The sequence below is a fragment of the Symphodus melops genome, assembly GCF_947650265.1.
Source record: "Symphodus melops genome assembly, chromosome: 12".
Classification (NCBI taxonomy): Eukaryota; Metazoa; Chordata; class Actinopteri; order Labriformes; family Labridae; genus Symphodus; species Symphodus melops.
Genome location: NC_136702.1, coordinates 22,822,093 through 22,835,455, shown reverse-complemented (window position 1 = coordinate 22,835,455; position 13,363 = coordinate 22,822,093). Strand labels below are relative to the sequence as shown.

Here is a 13,363-nt window from a genome sequence, read left to right as displayed (position 1 = left end):
TACTATTTTAATGACTCTATTTATCTATTTTATGCACAGTGTGCCATAAGCCGGGATAAACGGATGAGTACAGGTTCAGTATCTAGCAATAATTCTGCATCAATCGAGCAGACAGAGCTGGGGTGGAAGGAAGGACACATTCTGAAAGGTCTGAAGCGTCTCCAGACAAGCTCAAAAGAGGCATCCTCCATTGCACCTGTACCACACTGCAAAGATTGTATGACCTTTAATGAGGGCATATACTCACTTGGTGTGAAGTGTGGCCAACAAGGAAGCACAGCCAAACAGGTAGCCTCAACAAGTACGCCTGTCAAGTCTAGTGTTGCTGCCCTTGACTCTGATTATACAGAGGAAGATTCACCTAAATTACAAAGAACTGAGTCCAGTGACCAACCAACAAATGAACCTCTTTGCTTGGAGAAGTTTGACGTCCCAAGAGATGACGACAACAATTATCAAGAAGATCCTGTCAAACTTGCAAGGGATTCTGGTCTATTCCCCTCACCTGTCGCCGACAACATGTTATTTCTGGAAGGCCCCACAGTCAAACCTGGTGTCAGCCCAACAGAGAGCCTTACAAATCTGGAGCAAAGGAAGGACTCGCTTGAAAAACACAAACCTTCAGGGATGAAGCTAAGTGACAAAAACAATAACCAGGAAAGGTCTACTGACCGTAAATCCAGACTTGATCATGTCAAAAGACAAGAGGGCAAATTTGCAGCCAAGCAGGTGGAAGCAGGAACGAGTGATGTGAGTGCTTCTATTCAGAACTCGGCAACAAGAGCTCTGATTTGTGTGAGTGCAGCCAGACAGCGCAGCTCCTCGATGGAGGTTCCTCACTGCAGGGATCAGGCCAGTCAAGCCGGAGGTGGAAGCCACAACCACACTATCTCAGAATCTCCTCAAAGAAAAGCCAAACCTCAGCTTTGTGACTCAGCGAGGAAAGCTTTCATTCTGCGGAGCAAGAGTGCGGATGCAGGACAAGAACAACCTAAGCATACACATTCTCCTCTCCACCAAAAGCTTATCAAGGGCCACAGGCCAAAAGGACAGTCTACCCCTCCTGTGCATAGTGTCTCTAACAAAAGGACCACTCTTACTAAAACTCATGGAACAAGCAAGGGAGCTTCACCTCAGGTGGAGAAAGATGAGGACATTGCTGTATCAACAAGTTCCAAGTCTCTCAAGAGTGTGCAACAGTGTTCTCCTCTTGCTTCCCCTGTGAAAAATTCAAAGATATTTAAACCTCCAGGGATCAATGAATGCTCAAAGAGCCCAACAAAACTACCTTTGCAAATGACAAGACCTCAATCAATCAATGACTCTGTGGAAGAAGGCATTTATGATAACCTGCCCTGCTCTCCACGAAAACAACGACGCCAGGACCAGCATTGTGATGCCTCCCATACAGAACAGAGGTCCCCATCTCCGCCACCACCCCCTGGTCGGACATCTTCTCTGGTTCTTAGACCTGGTTGTGACAGCTTACCCAAAGCACAGACATCTGCAGGTCAGGCTCGGAGCTCTACTACTGGGAAGACATCATCGAGCACCGCCAAGCCACTATTGAATCAGCTTTCTTCTGCTTCACAACCTCAAACTTTTAACACAACAAAAGACAATCTACATACAACCCAAGGAATGAGTGCTAATGGTATAAAAGAAATCCCCACCAAGCAATACCATACCAACTCATCCAAGATACCAACCATCCCAGTTCAAGAGTCACAAGCTCCAGAGTCTTTCCAGTCATCGATGGAAAGGTGTGTGACTTGTCACTATGAAAACGGCCCTCCTGTTATGTTGCCAAGTCAGAGCATTTTACAAAGATCCCAACAGAGCATCAGTGAGCCAAAACTTTCAGAAGTCTTGCCTCAAGCGTATTCTAATGTTTACTACCATGGGATTGCAAATAATCCTCAAAGTTCCACCTCAAGAGCTGTAAAAATGGCTCATCCGGTAAATGCAAAATCTCATGAAGCTATCTCTGGACAAGACACCAATACATTCATACTTTTTGGAAGACAGAACAAAGACAATACAAACCCCACTCCCAAAAATGTCCAGAGCTTTCAGACTTTTACGTGTGATCCCCAGATGATGCACGAGTGTGGCGCCCATGACAAAGCCCGCAGAAAGATTGAGACCCGTTGTAACTCGCTGGATTCTGAGCCCCCAGTTCAACCTTTCCCATCAGACAGTGGCGTGATGCTGGACTGGGGATTTGATGAAGAGGGATGGCTGTTTAAACGATCTGTGTCTGTGTCAACCAGACCTCCACTTAAGCCAGTGATGGGCATGAATGGAGCTAAGGCTCGTAGTCAGAGCTTTGGCGCTCGCTACATGGACAGGCCAAGCTTCAACAGATCTGGAAAGGTCCGTACCCAGATCAAAACACACTCAGGGAGCTCCTTGAACTCTCTCAGTGATGTCCTGCCAGGAAGTATGAGCTGCTCCAGTAGCTACCATTGCCCAATGAATCGATCCCTTCTGAACAACTTCTTGATTGAAGAGGGTCTTGCGGTTCCCCCACATTTAGGGTCCTCCAGTGAAAGACTTCAAAGTCTTAAACTCCAACGAGAACAAGCTAGGCGCCTTCAGATCGAGCAGCAGTTTTCAAGCGCCTTCGGTGAGCCTGTCTCTGAAGAACCAGAGAGACAGAGCACTATAACCACCATCGAAGAGAAAGTGATGCTGGGCATAGAGGAGAACTTGCACAAGTCTCAGGAACAAGAGAGGACCATTGAAGTGAAGCAAAAATCTGGGTCAACTTTAGCAAATTGGTTTGGTTTTCGAAAAAGTAAGCTTCCAGCTCCAAGCAGCAAAAAGGCTGATCCACCGAAACCTAAGGAGGAGAAGAGGGAGCAGAAGATTACATCCCTTCTTGGAGGAAAGCAGACAAAGTCGGACAAAAAAAGGGACAGAAGAAAAAGTGATGGAAAAGACTGGTAAGAACTGTTCTTTACTCTGGTACACGTCACAATTCCTGTCCTTTTAAGATTGTCACCTTCATGGAAAATTCATCAATATTAAACCTTCCTCAAACCGATTTAATCATAGCTTGCTGCCAATTTAATACATTTGCTACCTCAAATGACTTTGTTTATTTTCATTGAGTGGTATACTGTAAGACAAATGTGTCAGTGTAGTGTCAGCTGCCAGGTTTAAAAAGATACCAGACCATATATCAGTCGAATCACCCAGGGCATGTTGAGTCAGTCTCAGTATGTTGTGGTTTGTTGACGAACTGTTTTCTTTCAGCTCTGTGGGGATAAGAGAGTCTCATGATGCAGTGCGGGCATGCATCTCAATGCCCTGCCCAGGAATGTCTCTGAATGAGATGCAAGGACACAATGACAATATCAGGGACCCGAAGGTAAATTAAATTATAGCCTTAATCAGAACAGGCAGTTATTTGATTGGTATGCAACTGCTTTTTGTTTTAAATTGAACTGTGTTTTTATACAAAGTGTTTTAGTCCAATCATGTTTTAATGTGCAGTTTGTTTATGCCAAGAAAAAAGAGTTCTGTGTTTTCACCAGAAAGACACACTAAAAACAAACAAACAAAAAACAGACTAAAACAGCAGTACTGTAATGACCATACATTGAATGTACGGATAGTCTCCCAGTTCTGAAAAGGACCTGGTTTGGGGTTTTTTTTCTGTGAGCTTATTGATACTGCTCGAGAGTCATGTTGGATCTACTGTAATTATGTTTCGAGTCAGATCACATCAGTAAATGAAATCCCTGGTGCACAAACATTCATCCATCTTTTAAAAGTTTTTGAAGGAAATTGAACAGATATTCAGATATAATAGATATTTAACTAGACACAGAAGAGCTCTGGTGATCAGTTGCTTGCAAGGACGACTGAACATGCAAAGAGTTTGGCTACATTTGTCCAAATCTATAGAAAAAGGAGGAAGTGAAATGCAAAATAGTGTCTTTCAATACGGGGAACACAACCTTCATGCTCATGCACATTCGCATTGTGCATCCACTTCAATCAAAATGCAGCACCTTCGACTTCTTGGGGGGTTTAAAAACTAAGTCAAAAATAGCTGCTGCAGGACAGTCATCCCCTGCCTCCAGTCAACTCAGTCGTGATAGGAATATCAAAACTCTATAGTCCTGTTAGTTAAAAAGATTAATTCAATGTTGAGTGTCAAAATTGACAGAACACAATGTAGTTTTCCTACTTAAAAAGGTGACAATATGTTACATTATGATGTGTTCAAAGTCAGGTCATCAAAATGATTATTTGGCAAAGTTAAATAAAACGTCATGATGTTTTTTTCCCTGCATATAAAGTAAAAATTACAAGTGGAATTATGATCTGTTTAACTTTCCAACACAAATCCCCGTTCTTAATCGGAGCAAAGAAAAACAAAAAAAATAAACCCAATCACACAACCGTTTTAACAAGTGACAGGTGCTTCAAGCTAATTTTACAAACTGTCCCTCTAACCATGTTACATGAGGTTTCATCATTCTGACCTTCATTATCAGACCTTTAAATTTATCCCTGTGTTCACAACTTTAACCTTGGAGCCAATTTATTCATCCGAAGCATAGATAAAAAATTCAACAAGTGATTGCATCAATTTTTTTAGAAGTATCAGTCTAAAAGTTGAAGTTGAAGTTTAGATGTTGTTTTTTTATGTAAAGTTTAAAAACTGGTCAACACCTGCAGGGACGACTGTTCATGTAACACCTGATGTCTCTCCGACTACCTTCCAGTGTCATGCATAAGTCAAAGGAACGAATTAATGTTGAATTACACAGTAAGGGTAAAGGCACACTAGCAGAATATGGTGCAAATTAATTAATGAGTCACATTATGACGCGGACAATGTCAAGGTTTGGAGTTCATTGTTAGCTAAAAGCCACACAGAGTGACTCAAAAAAACAAATTAATGCATAAATATAAAATAAATTAGATTTCAGAAACACAGGGGAAGATGTAAAATACAGACTGGGAGGGTGGAGACACAGAGGGCTTTTAAAGGGAGCTCTTTCCTCAACCTTTCGTTGTACACATCTTTTACTGTTCTGAAAATCTAAATGGCTGGATTTGTCCAGTGACTCCCGAGAAAAATCAGCTGACGACCTTGTGGCAGCACGGATAGAAGGCTGACAGGAGGGAACAGACCCCTATGAGACGGGTATAAGCTAGCTTCCCATGTCTGCAGTTTCCCAGGTTTTGCAACTTGTTGGAAACACCGTAGCTACATTAAGACAAAAAAAATAAATAAAAGTCTGAGTCTGCAAGAGTTGGGGTGGCAAAATGGTAACAAACCCTGGACTAGAAACGACTGCAAGTAAAGAGAGTACAAAAAGGGAGAGTACCGCAGCCTTTATCTGTACTATAGCTGCAGCAATGGGCCAAAAACCACAGAAAATATTAGCTGAAAAATGATTACCCTGCTAATCGTTAAATACATACAACATTCCTGCTTGGACCCCTAAGTTTTCTCCTCGTTGTATCTCTAACATGCCAAATATCAGAATAGCATTTAAAATGACAGTAAAACACAACAGATAAAGCAAATAGATACAGATAAAAAAGAATCCTGCACAAAATGTAGAGGAAGCTAAAAAAAACAACTCAGTACATGAATAAGAGTGAAGCCAACATGAAGGTAACTTCTTCTTCTACTAAAACAAAAATGCAGATGATGAACCTGAGAGCTGAAGGAGAAAATGGATCCACTGTGAAGACCCCCAACCAGGATGCTGTGATAGGTGAGATATTTGAATTCCCTTTTTTATCTAGGACTTCATATATTTTACAATAAGTGCACAAAGTGACGGATCCTTCTTGAATCTTTGTTTCTGAAAATTAAACCACGGCTACTTTACAGCATTGTTTGCTGTGTCAATATCAGCATGCCGGCCTGAAGGTTTTTCTGTGCTTACCATTTTACAGTTTGCAGACAGAAATGAAGACCAAATATGACAGATGTGTGTAAGTCATGAACACGATAAATATACTGAATGCAGTCAAACAACGAGGCAAAATGCTGAATTTTGTCAGTGTGTGCTTTTCTCTCTGTGTCTCTGTTCACGTTATTCGTTCTCCCTCTGCATTTATTTGTGGTTTTCGGTGGTGATTTAAATCAGGACCATTTCACCACGGCTGTGTTTCACACAATGTTCGCCCTTTGGTGGTGGTGACATCATAAACAGCCTCATCTTCACAGAACCATGCACTGAAAGTTTGCATGCAGCGACTCATCCCATCAGGATGGAGCTACTCATCCATGCAGCGGACTGAGCTCCCTCCTGGTCAGACTTAATAGAAAAAGTGAAGCCTCTGATTTTGAAACATTGAGCATGCAGAGGATGCACAGAGGGATCTTCAGTGATGGCGACTGTTTCTGTGTTATTATCACTTTAACTTTGTTCCTTTAATACCAACGTAAATGATAGAAAACAAAATACAGGCAATTAAGGGCGAGTATACAACAGCACAATTCACCACGGATGATCAAAGCTTCACACTCTCAGAAGCAGACACTGACTTGTTTTGAGGGGTTGACAAGAGAAAGTGTGAATGGAGTCAGGGTGAAAAGATTTGGCGGCTTTGTGCACACTTGCAGCCCTCCTTGGCAATATCAGACGATGTTCAAAGTGCAGTGCGTATGTGAAAGGGGCTTTATTGCGAAACAACTTGCAAGTTGAACATTTTCTTTAAAGAAGCTTCGACGAACATTCAGATGGCGTTACCTCTCATATCCTAAATACATATTTATCTTTTCATTTTGATGTGCATCTCCTTTTTTAAGATGTTTTAATATAACCTGCTGCTTGCCTTCTCGACTAAAAGTAACGCTCAAACTAATCCCCTGACACTACAGGAGCAGGAGAACAATGACAGAGCTCAGTGTCGCCAACTCACATCTACGGTGAAAGAAAAACAAACAACTCAGAGCCTTTTCAGTCGAAGTGCAGAGATCACATGATTTGAGCCAGACCTGTCTCTACATTCAGACTGCAGCTGATTGAAGAGAGACGTCTCTATCACCCCGCACGAGAAATGTTTTAACTGACCCAACGGATAATAAGGATGATATGAAGGCAGACAGGTTTAGATTAAGGTTGTATGTCTTTTTTTACCTTATTAAATAGGTGGGGCATCTGGCTGCAGCTGCAGGTGTTTTCTCGCTATGTGGGTCAGTTTGGTTCAACCACATTTGGATGTAATTTTCAGAGTTAATCAAATTGTGATTGACAGTCCTGAGGTCACTCTCAGATTAATTCACCTTAGAGGTGTACACATATTTAACAGCTGTTTTAAAATGAAATGATGGTATACAAACTGTCTGGGTTTTTATTTTTTTTTTAAATGATCCGAAACTTTTGGATGTGAAAGTATCCTGAATATGTCAACCCTCTGTGGCTTGGATCGACTTGCCCGATCAATGACACTTCGGTTCAGATGTGATCTGTCCTGCTCGCCCACACACAAAAGCATTTTCCACTCGGCACCTTGTTGAAACTAAAGGTGGCAAAAGGGACAGAGAGTGGGCGAGAAACTTGGCAGGAACTAAACTTTTACTTGGTCCCAACTTCATGGCGGTCACTCGTTGAATTAAGGAAAGCAGCAGATAAAAGTCTCCGCTCAGGTAGAGGACCGGTGACACACCTCGCATAAATTTCTTTGACCACCAGTGACACCATCGGCAAGTCGCTGCAAATATCAAGCATGTTTGCTGCGGATGGACGCCTGCCCTCAGGGGTTAATCACCTCATTAAAATTTCAACAGTGCAGCAGCTCAGCAGGCTCATCCAAGCCACAACTGAGTCAATTAACTTTGCCTTCAGCTATACCCTCTGTTATAAAGTTGACAGAGCACTTTTTAAACTTGATGATCTGAATCTGACAGACATAATATATATTAACAGAAACCTGCCAAAGCAGACTTTTAAATCCTCAAACAGCAAAGATCCACAGTGAGATATATGTTTGATTCTTAGAGATGGCAGGGTGGGGATTTTTTGGGGATTTTTTTTTTTTTATCAGAAAACACTTCTAACTGGACAAACTCAGTGAAGACAGGACACAAGAAGTACGGCTCTGTCCACAGGGGGCGCCAAAATCAACCCAAACAACGACTCTCACATTAGCTTTCAGAACGACACATTAGAAAAAAACATGTAGTTGGAGATTGGAGTTATCAATATTTTATCATCATGATTTTCTTTTTAATTTCTCATCCAGACATCTGAGATCGAAAGTTTTAAATGTCATCGCTCTCAGTGTAGCGGTCTCCTGAGTCATTTCAGTGTCCTTGACAAAGACAGGAAATAAGACAAGAAAATGTGTATTTATTTTTATTCAGTCCCGTTGCACTTCCTATCTGTGGGTGAAATGGTGGAAATGATTGTTTGTAAAGGCAGAACAACATTTATATTTCCTACAAATAGCATCAGACGTGGGCGCTGGTTGTGGTTAGTGTGTGCATCCCGTGTACCAGGAGGGCGGCCTGAGTTCAAATCTGACCTGTGGCTCATTTCCTGTATGTCGTTCCCCACTCTATGTCCTGATTTCTAACTTAGTTCACTTTTCTTGTTCTAAATAAAACCCTAAAAATGAACCTTTAAAAAGCATCAGGCTTTAGTTTTATTCTCATTCACTTAGCTGAATATATGACGGGGTATGTTTTCATACTCTAGAATCAGAAGATCATTAGAGCTGTCTTGTGACATCTCGCACATATTGATCGAGCGTGGTGCGAAGGTGAGGAGATGTGAGGAGGACAAAAACATCAGTGTTCATGTTAAAGGCTTGTTCAAACTGATCAATTCTCAGACGCTCCGTTTCTGTCGTTCCAGAGAAGAGCGGCTCACAGCGCTTCTTGTTAACTTCGACTAAAGAACAAACCAATCGATAGCAGACTGTTCTATGTCCTCTCCATTCGATCATTTGTACTTGTTTACCAGATAAAAATAACCGTTTTCACCTCAAGCGGTGCCTCGCTGACAGATAAAGATACTCAACATCATCTTTAATTGAAGCTGCAGTAGTCATAAACTGCACTTTATTTTAGACAGTGACCCGAACTCAAGCGATCAATAAAGACATTTTAAGATGTTCTCATGCCTCATTGCTGATATTTGCAACTTGCTTATAAAGCCTTAAAGTTTACAAGAGAAAGGTGATTGAATATTCTTTGTTTCCATTTCTATATATATATATATTGATCATTGAGGGTAACAAAAAGAAAAACTAAAAGTGAGGGAAAACAAGCTTGTAAACCTGGAACAGGGCTCTGAGGTGTCCTGCGTGCACGTCTTAATTAATAAAAGGGGAGCAGCTGCTGCCTGCTGCAGACTCTGATTGCCTTCAGGTTCCTGCTGCAGGGTCCTTCAAATGAAAACAAGAGCCTGAACGGCAGCAGCTCCAAGAAACCTTTTATTTTGGTGCTCACTGGACAAGTTGAAGATATGCTCAGCGAAGCTCAAAGATGGATGACTATGATTTGAAATGCATTTAACAAAGCTTGATCTGTTTAATACCTGTGATCCACTGCAATGGTGCTAAACTGCTCTTAACCTCAGGACCGTCCACCGACTCCTTCATGAAAAGTTACAACCTTCATTTCTGATATTTTTCAATCAAGGAGATTTGTTTATTAAAAAATGGTGCAGCTTGGATCTCAGACGGCACATAACATGTGACAGAACAGAGAAACAAAACGAAGCGCTTCACAGAGTTTTTTTTAAATCCTCTGATTTACAAAACACTACCAAAGCAGCCTGTTCACTTCAAACTTCACAGCGGGAAACTGGGGAACTGAAAAACAAGAAAGTGCAGCAGTAATAGCAAACGTGACAACTAAAACTGCAGTTCCTGAACCAATGGGTGACAACACTTTGGCTGCATGACCTTAGCTCCAAGCTTTCCCAAATGTCTTTGACACGAAGAAATGCTAAATTTTATATTCATGTTGACTGACACAAAAAACATCTGTAAATATTTCACAACCTGCTGCTTGTTTGGACTGATACGTTTGATGTACTGCTACTGAAAAATACACTTTGAAAGTGTATTTTAGGATCATTTCATGTGCCATACTTTACATTTCATATTCACAGTGTGATTAATGCATGTTGGGTGTCAACACATCCGTTTAACCACATCTGTAAAAAAGCAGTGGTTCAAGTGGGCTTCAACTGCACAGGGAATAAAAACATTATCCTGCCTCTCACTACTCTGTAATTAGAATTAACATATAACTAAACCATCATTTTTGTTTTTTACTTGAATAGGAACGAGAGGAAACAATCGACCAATTAGAAATTGTTTGGTTTTTTTAAAGCAGATGAAAAAAAAATTTACCTTGTGTTGCTTTTAGAGGACTGAAATAGACCAGGATCATCTGCTTACAATGGCCTACAGTGAGGATAATGAGGCAGGAATAACAAGGAGGCAGGAGGGAAACAATCAAATGATGCTGCAGAGAAGATCCATTATTATTGATTAGTGAAGCTGCCTACGTTTGAGAGTGAACGCTGTTTCACTGCTCCATGTCCTCAGTTATCGTTTCTAACACTTTACCCATCAGAATCAGAAACTCAGGAACTTTTTTTATAGTGCCATGAAGTAGCCTAAAGCCATCTTTAATTGGAATAAATACATTTGAAAGGTTTCTGTAGCTCCACTTCAACCATGGTTACCCCGTCGTTTCTTCCCTGTGGTGTTCCCTCTTCTTCTCCTCCTCCCCTGAGCCACTTCAACTGTTCTCCTTGTGCCGCAGGCCCCGGCTGCAAGATGCGAACGTTGGACAGTGGAATTGGGACCATCCCCCTTCCTGAATCCTGTTCCTTCTTCTCCTCCATCCTGCACCTCCTCCCCAAATCCTCCTCCATTCCTGAGCCGTCCCTCAGTCCTCCCAGTGTCCCAACTTCCTCCAGCGAGGACGTGTCTCCTTCCCCGTTACCCCGATGGAGAATCCCCTCCGGTTTTAAGGACGGCAGCCTTACGGGGGTGCCGAACTCCCTGTCCGACTCCTCCATGACCCATATCCAGTCAGTGCCTTTTCCCACTGTGGCCTTCCTCCAGCCCATGCAACCCGTCTCTGCACCCGTCATGACGTCTGCCCGTGTGTGTGAGACCCAGAACAGGCTGCCCAGACCGCCACCAGGTACAGTAAAGGAGCAGAATGTACAGTGTGTACTGCAGGAGTAAAGGCGATGCTCAGGATGATTTTCATCCTTTCAGTCTATATTCATCTTGCCTCATGTGAGAACATTTCACTGTTTGAGACTCTTACTTCCTGTAAAGGTCAAACTTAACCTCACAAACCTGTTAGAAGCGACTTGTCACAGCTTGAGTGATGAGTTTGTAAACCAAATGGTTTGACATGACATTTATACTCTTGATTTGATAGAGGTGATCAGAGAGAGTGAGGAAAAAGTATGTTCTTAAATTTACAGTATGAAGACCTCGAGCAAGAAAAACAGGAGAGGGAAAGTAAAAACACTTTCTTGTACCTGTTGTATGGCAGCTCAGTCATTCTCTGGATCCTTTTCATACCTGTGAAATGCATCCAACTTAAAGTATTATATTTTATAATCCCAAATCAACGAACAGAGAGCATCCCAAATCAGGCTGAGCCCTCTGCAGCTGCTGGAGCCGGAGATATGGTCCTGAGTTAAGGCTCCTGTAAGGAGAATGATGTTCATATTGATGGGTTTTTATGACCAACACAAACAAACCAGTCCAGTACGAAGGGTGGAGGTAACAAAAACGAAATGATAAAAGTGGAGGAGATTAAAATGTGTGTGATGAAATAAAGTGAAATAAAAAATTGCATGTGAATTAAAAGATTAAGTGAGAACGTAATTAAATAGGTCAGTTTTGATTCACATGGTTTTGATTTGATGAGAACAGAGCAACATTTTCATTCATCATTTATCAGACCTGTTAAACAATTAATTTTTTAAAAATCGGGACTCATCACTAAATTATAATAGTTCATCACTTTCGCAACACAAACTTTCATGATTTCAGGAAAGGAAGTAAAAAAAAGTGATGATGACAATATGGATGTGGTCCTTCATCATCACCTTCATCATTGGTAATAATGGGGATCAAAATGCAGGCTAATTGAATTGCCAGGAATTAAAAATGAATTTTTATTAAAAATAAATCATCATCCATCAGAGTTTTAGTTTTTGTTACTTCCTCCTTAAAAGGAAGAGCTGGCTCCACCTTCACAGTCTTAGAGAGGAGAGGATGCATGTTCTGTTACTGCTCCTTCTGACACTGCAGGTGATTCATATTTCCACTTTTAAGGAAGTTAACGTTGAATGGAAAATGTGTTCCGCTGTTTTCAGAGATGAGGAGCTCCAGAAGCTCGACCAGGGACAGCTGGCCAATCACGCCGGTCAGTCCCGCCTCCTTCCCCGCCATGACACACAGCAAAGCAGCTTACTTTGTCTTTCAATTAAGTTATTGATCAGTTTTTAATGTTGGCCTATAAATGCATTTTCATCACCTCTACTTTTATTATTTTTAAGTTTTGTTACTTTTATCATTCTTAGAATCAGCAACATGAAGATGACTTTACATATTGTTGTTTTTCATGTTTGAAGGACAAAACAGATTAAGAGCATGCTGCCAAAACAAATACTAATGTATATATTTTCCACTGGACGAGTGAAATGTTGACTGTCAAAAGTCAGTTTTTTACAACAACCAAAAATATATATATATATATACAGATATATATATATAATTTTAACCAGAGGGGGCGCCAGAATCACCTTTAACTGTAAGAGTTCCTCACAGGAGCTTTAAGGAACTTAACATTCACATTTTACAGCCAATTTGTGTGAGTGGGGTGTTTCTGTAGTAAATTTTCAATGAGGAAAATGTGAAACAATAAGTGGATTATCTTTTAATTTAAGATAAATAAACAACAGAACCCACATGGATGACAAAGTCTGAATGTTAATAGTCTTATTGTAAGCAGTCTTCATTTTATTCTGTAAGCAGGAACAGGTCTGTACAACTTAAGAAATGGAAATCTGCACACACAAAAAGTATGAATGGAAAAACTTTGATACCACAAAGTCTCTGAATTCACTTAAATTGAACCTAACAAACATGTAGCTTTGGTTTGTGTCAAATGGTCAAAAGTAGAATTTTAAAGGCTTACATGGATGCAGTGGTAAATTTTGTTTTGACTCTTTTCCTACAATATGAGTCATATTAAGAGCCATGTTGCCTTGGTTGATTCAATTTAGTTAAGAACTGTACAGCTGTATAAAGTTAGGAGCTGAAATCTGAACAACGCTCTGATGGGTCTCTTTAAGGTCAGAGGTTGTGTATCTGTGCTGCTTCTAAAAAA

At 41.0% G+C, this 13,363-nt stretch overlaps 1 protein-coding gene across 8 annotated transcripts in view; it reads left to right on the top strand.

Annotated features, from left to right (window-relative positions):
• The window catches only part of LOC306832248 (nck-associated protein 5-like), a 72,831-nt gene that overhangs the window by 51,643 nt on the left and 7,825 nt on the right, over positions 1 to 13,363 (top strand). For 5 of the 8 annotated variants that reach the window (XM_079356762.1, XM_079356763.1, XM_079356766.1 and 2 more), the window contains 4 exons: positions 40 to 2,948; positions 3,262 to 3,376; positions 5,678 to 5,747; positions 10,766 to 11,152. In XM_079356762.1, coding sequence (XP_079212888.1) covers positions 40 to 2,948; positions 3,262 to 3,376; positions 5,678 to 5,747; positions 10,766 to 11,152 — 3,481 coding nt within the window. Of the gene's footprint in view, positions 1 to 39; positions 2,949 to 3,261; positions 3,377 to 5,677; positions 5,748 to 5,931; positions 5,971 to 10,765; positions 11,153 to 12,347; positions 12,398 to 13,363 lie in introns of those variants that run through there. The other 3 variants (XR_013780203.1, XM_079356768.1, XM_079356767.1) reach the window with 3 other exon arrangements.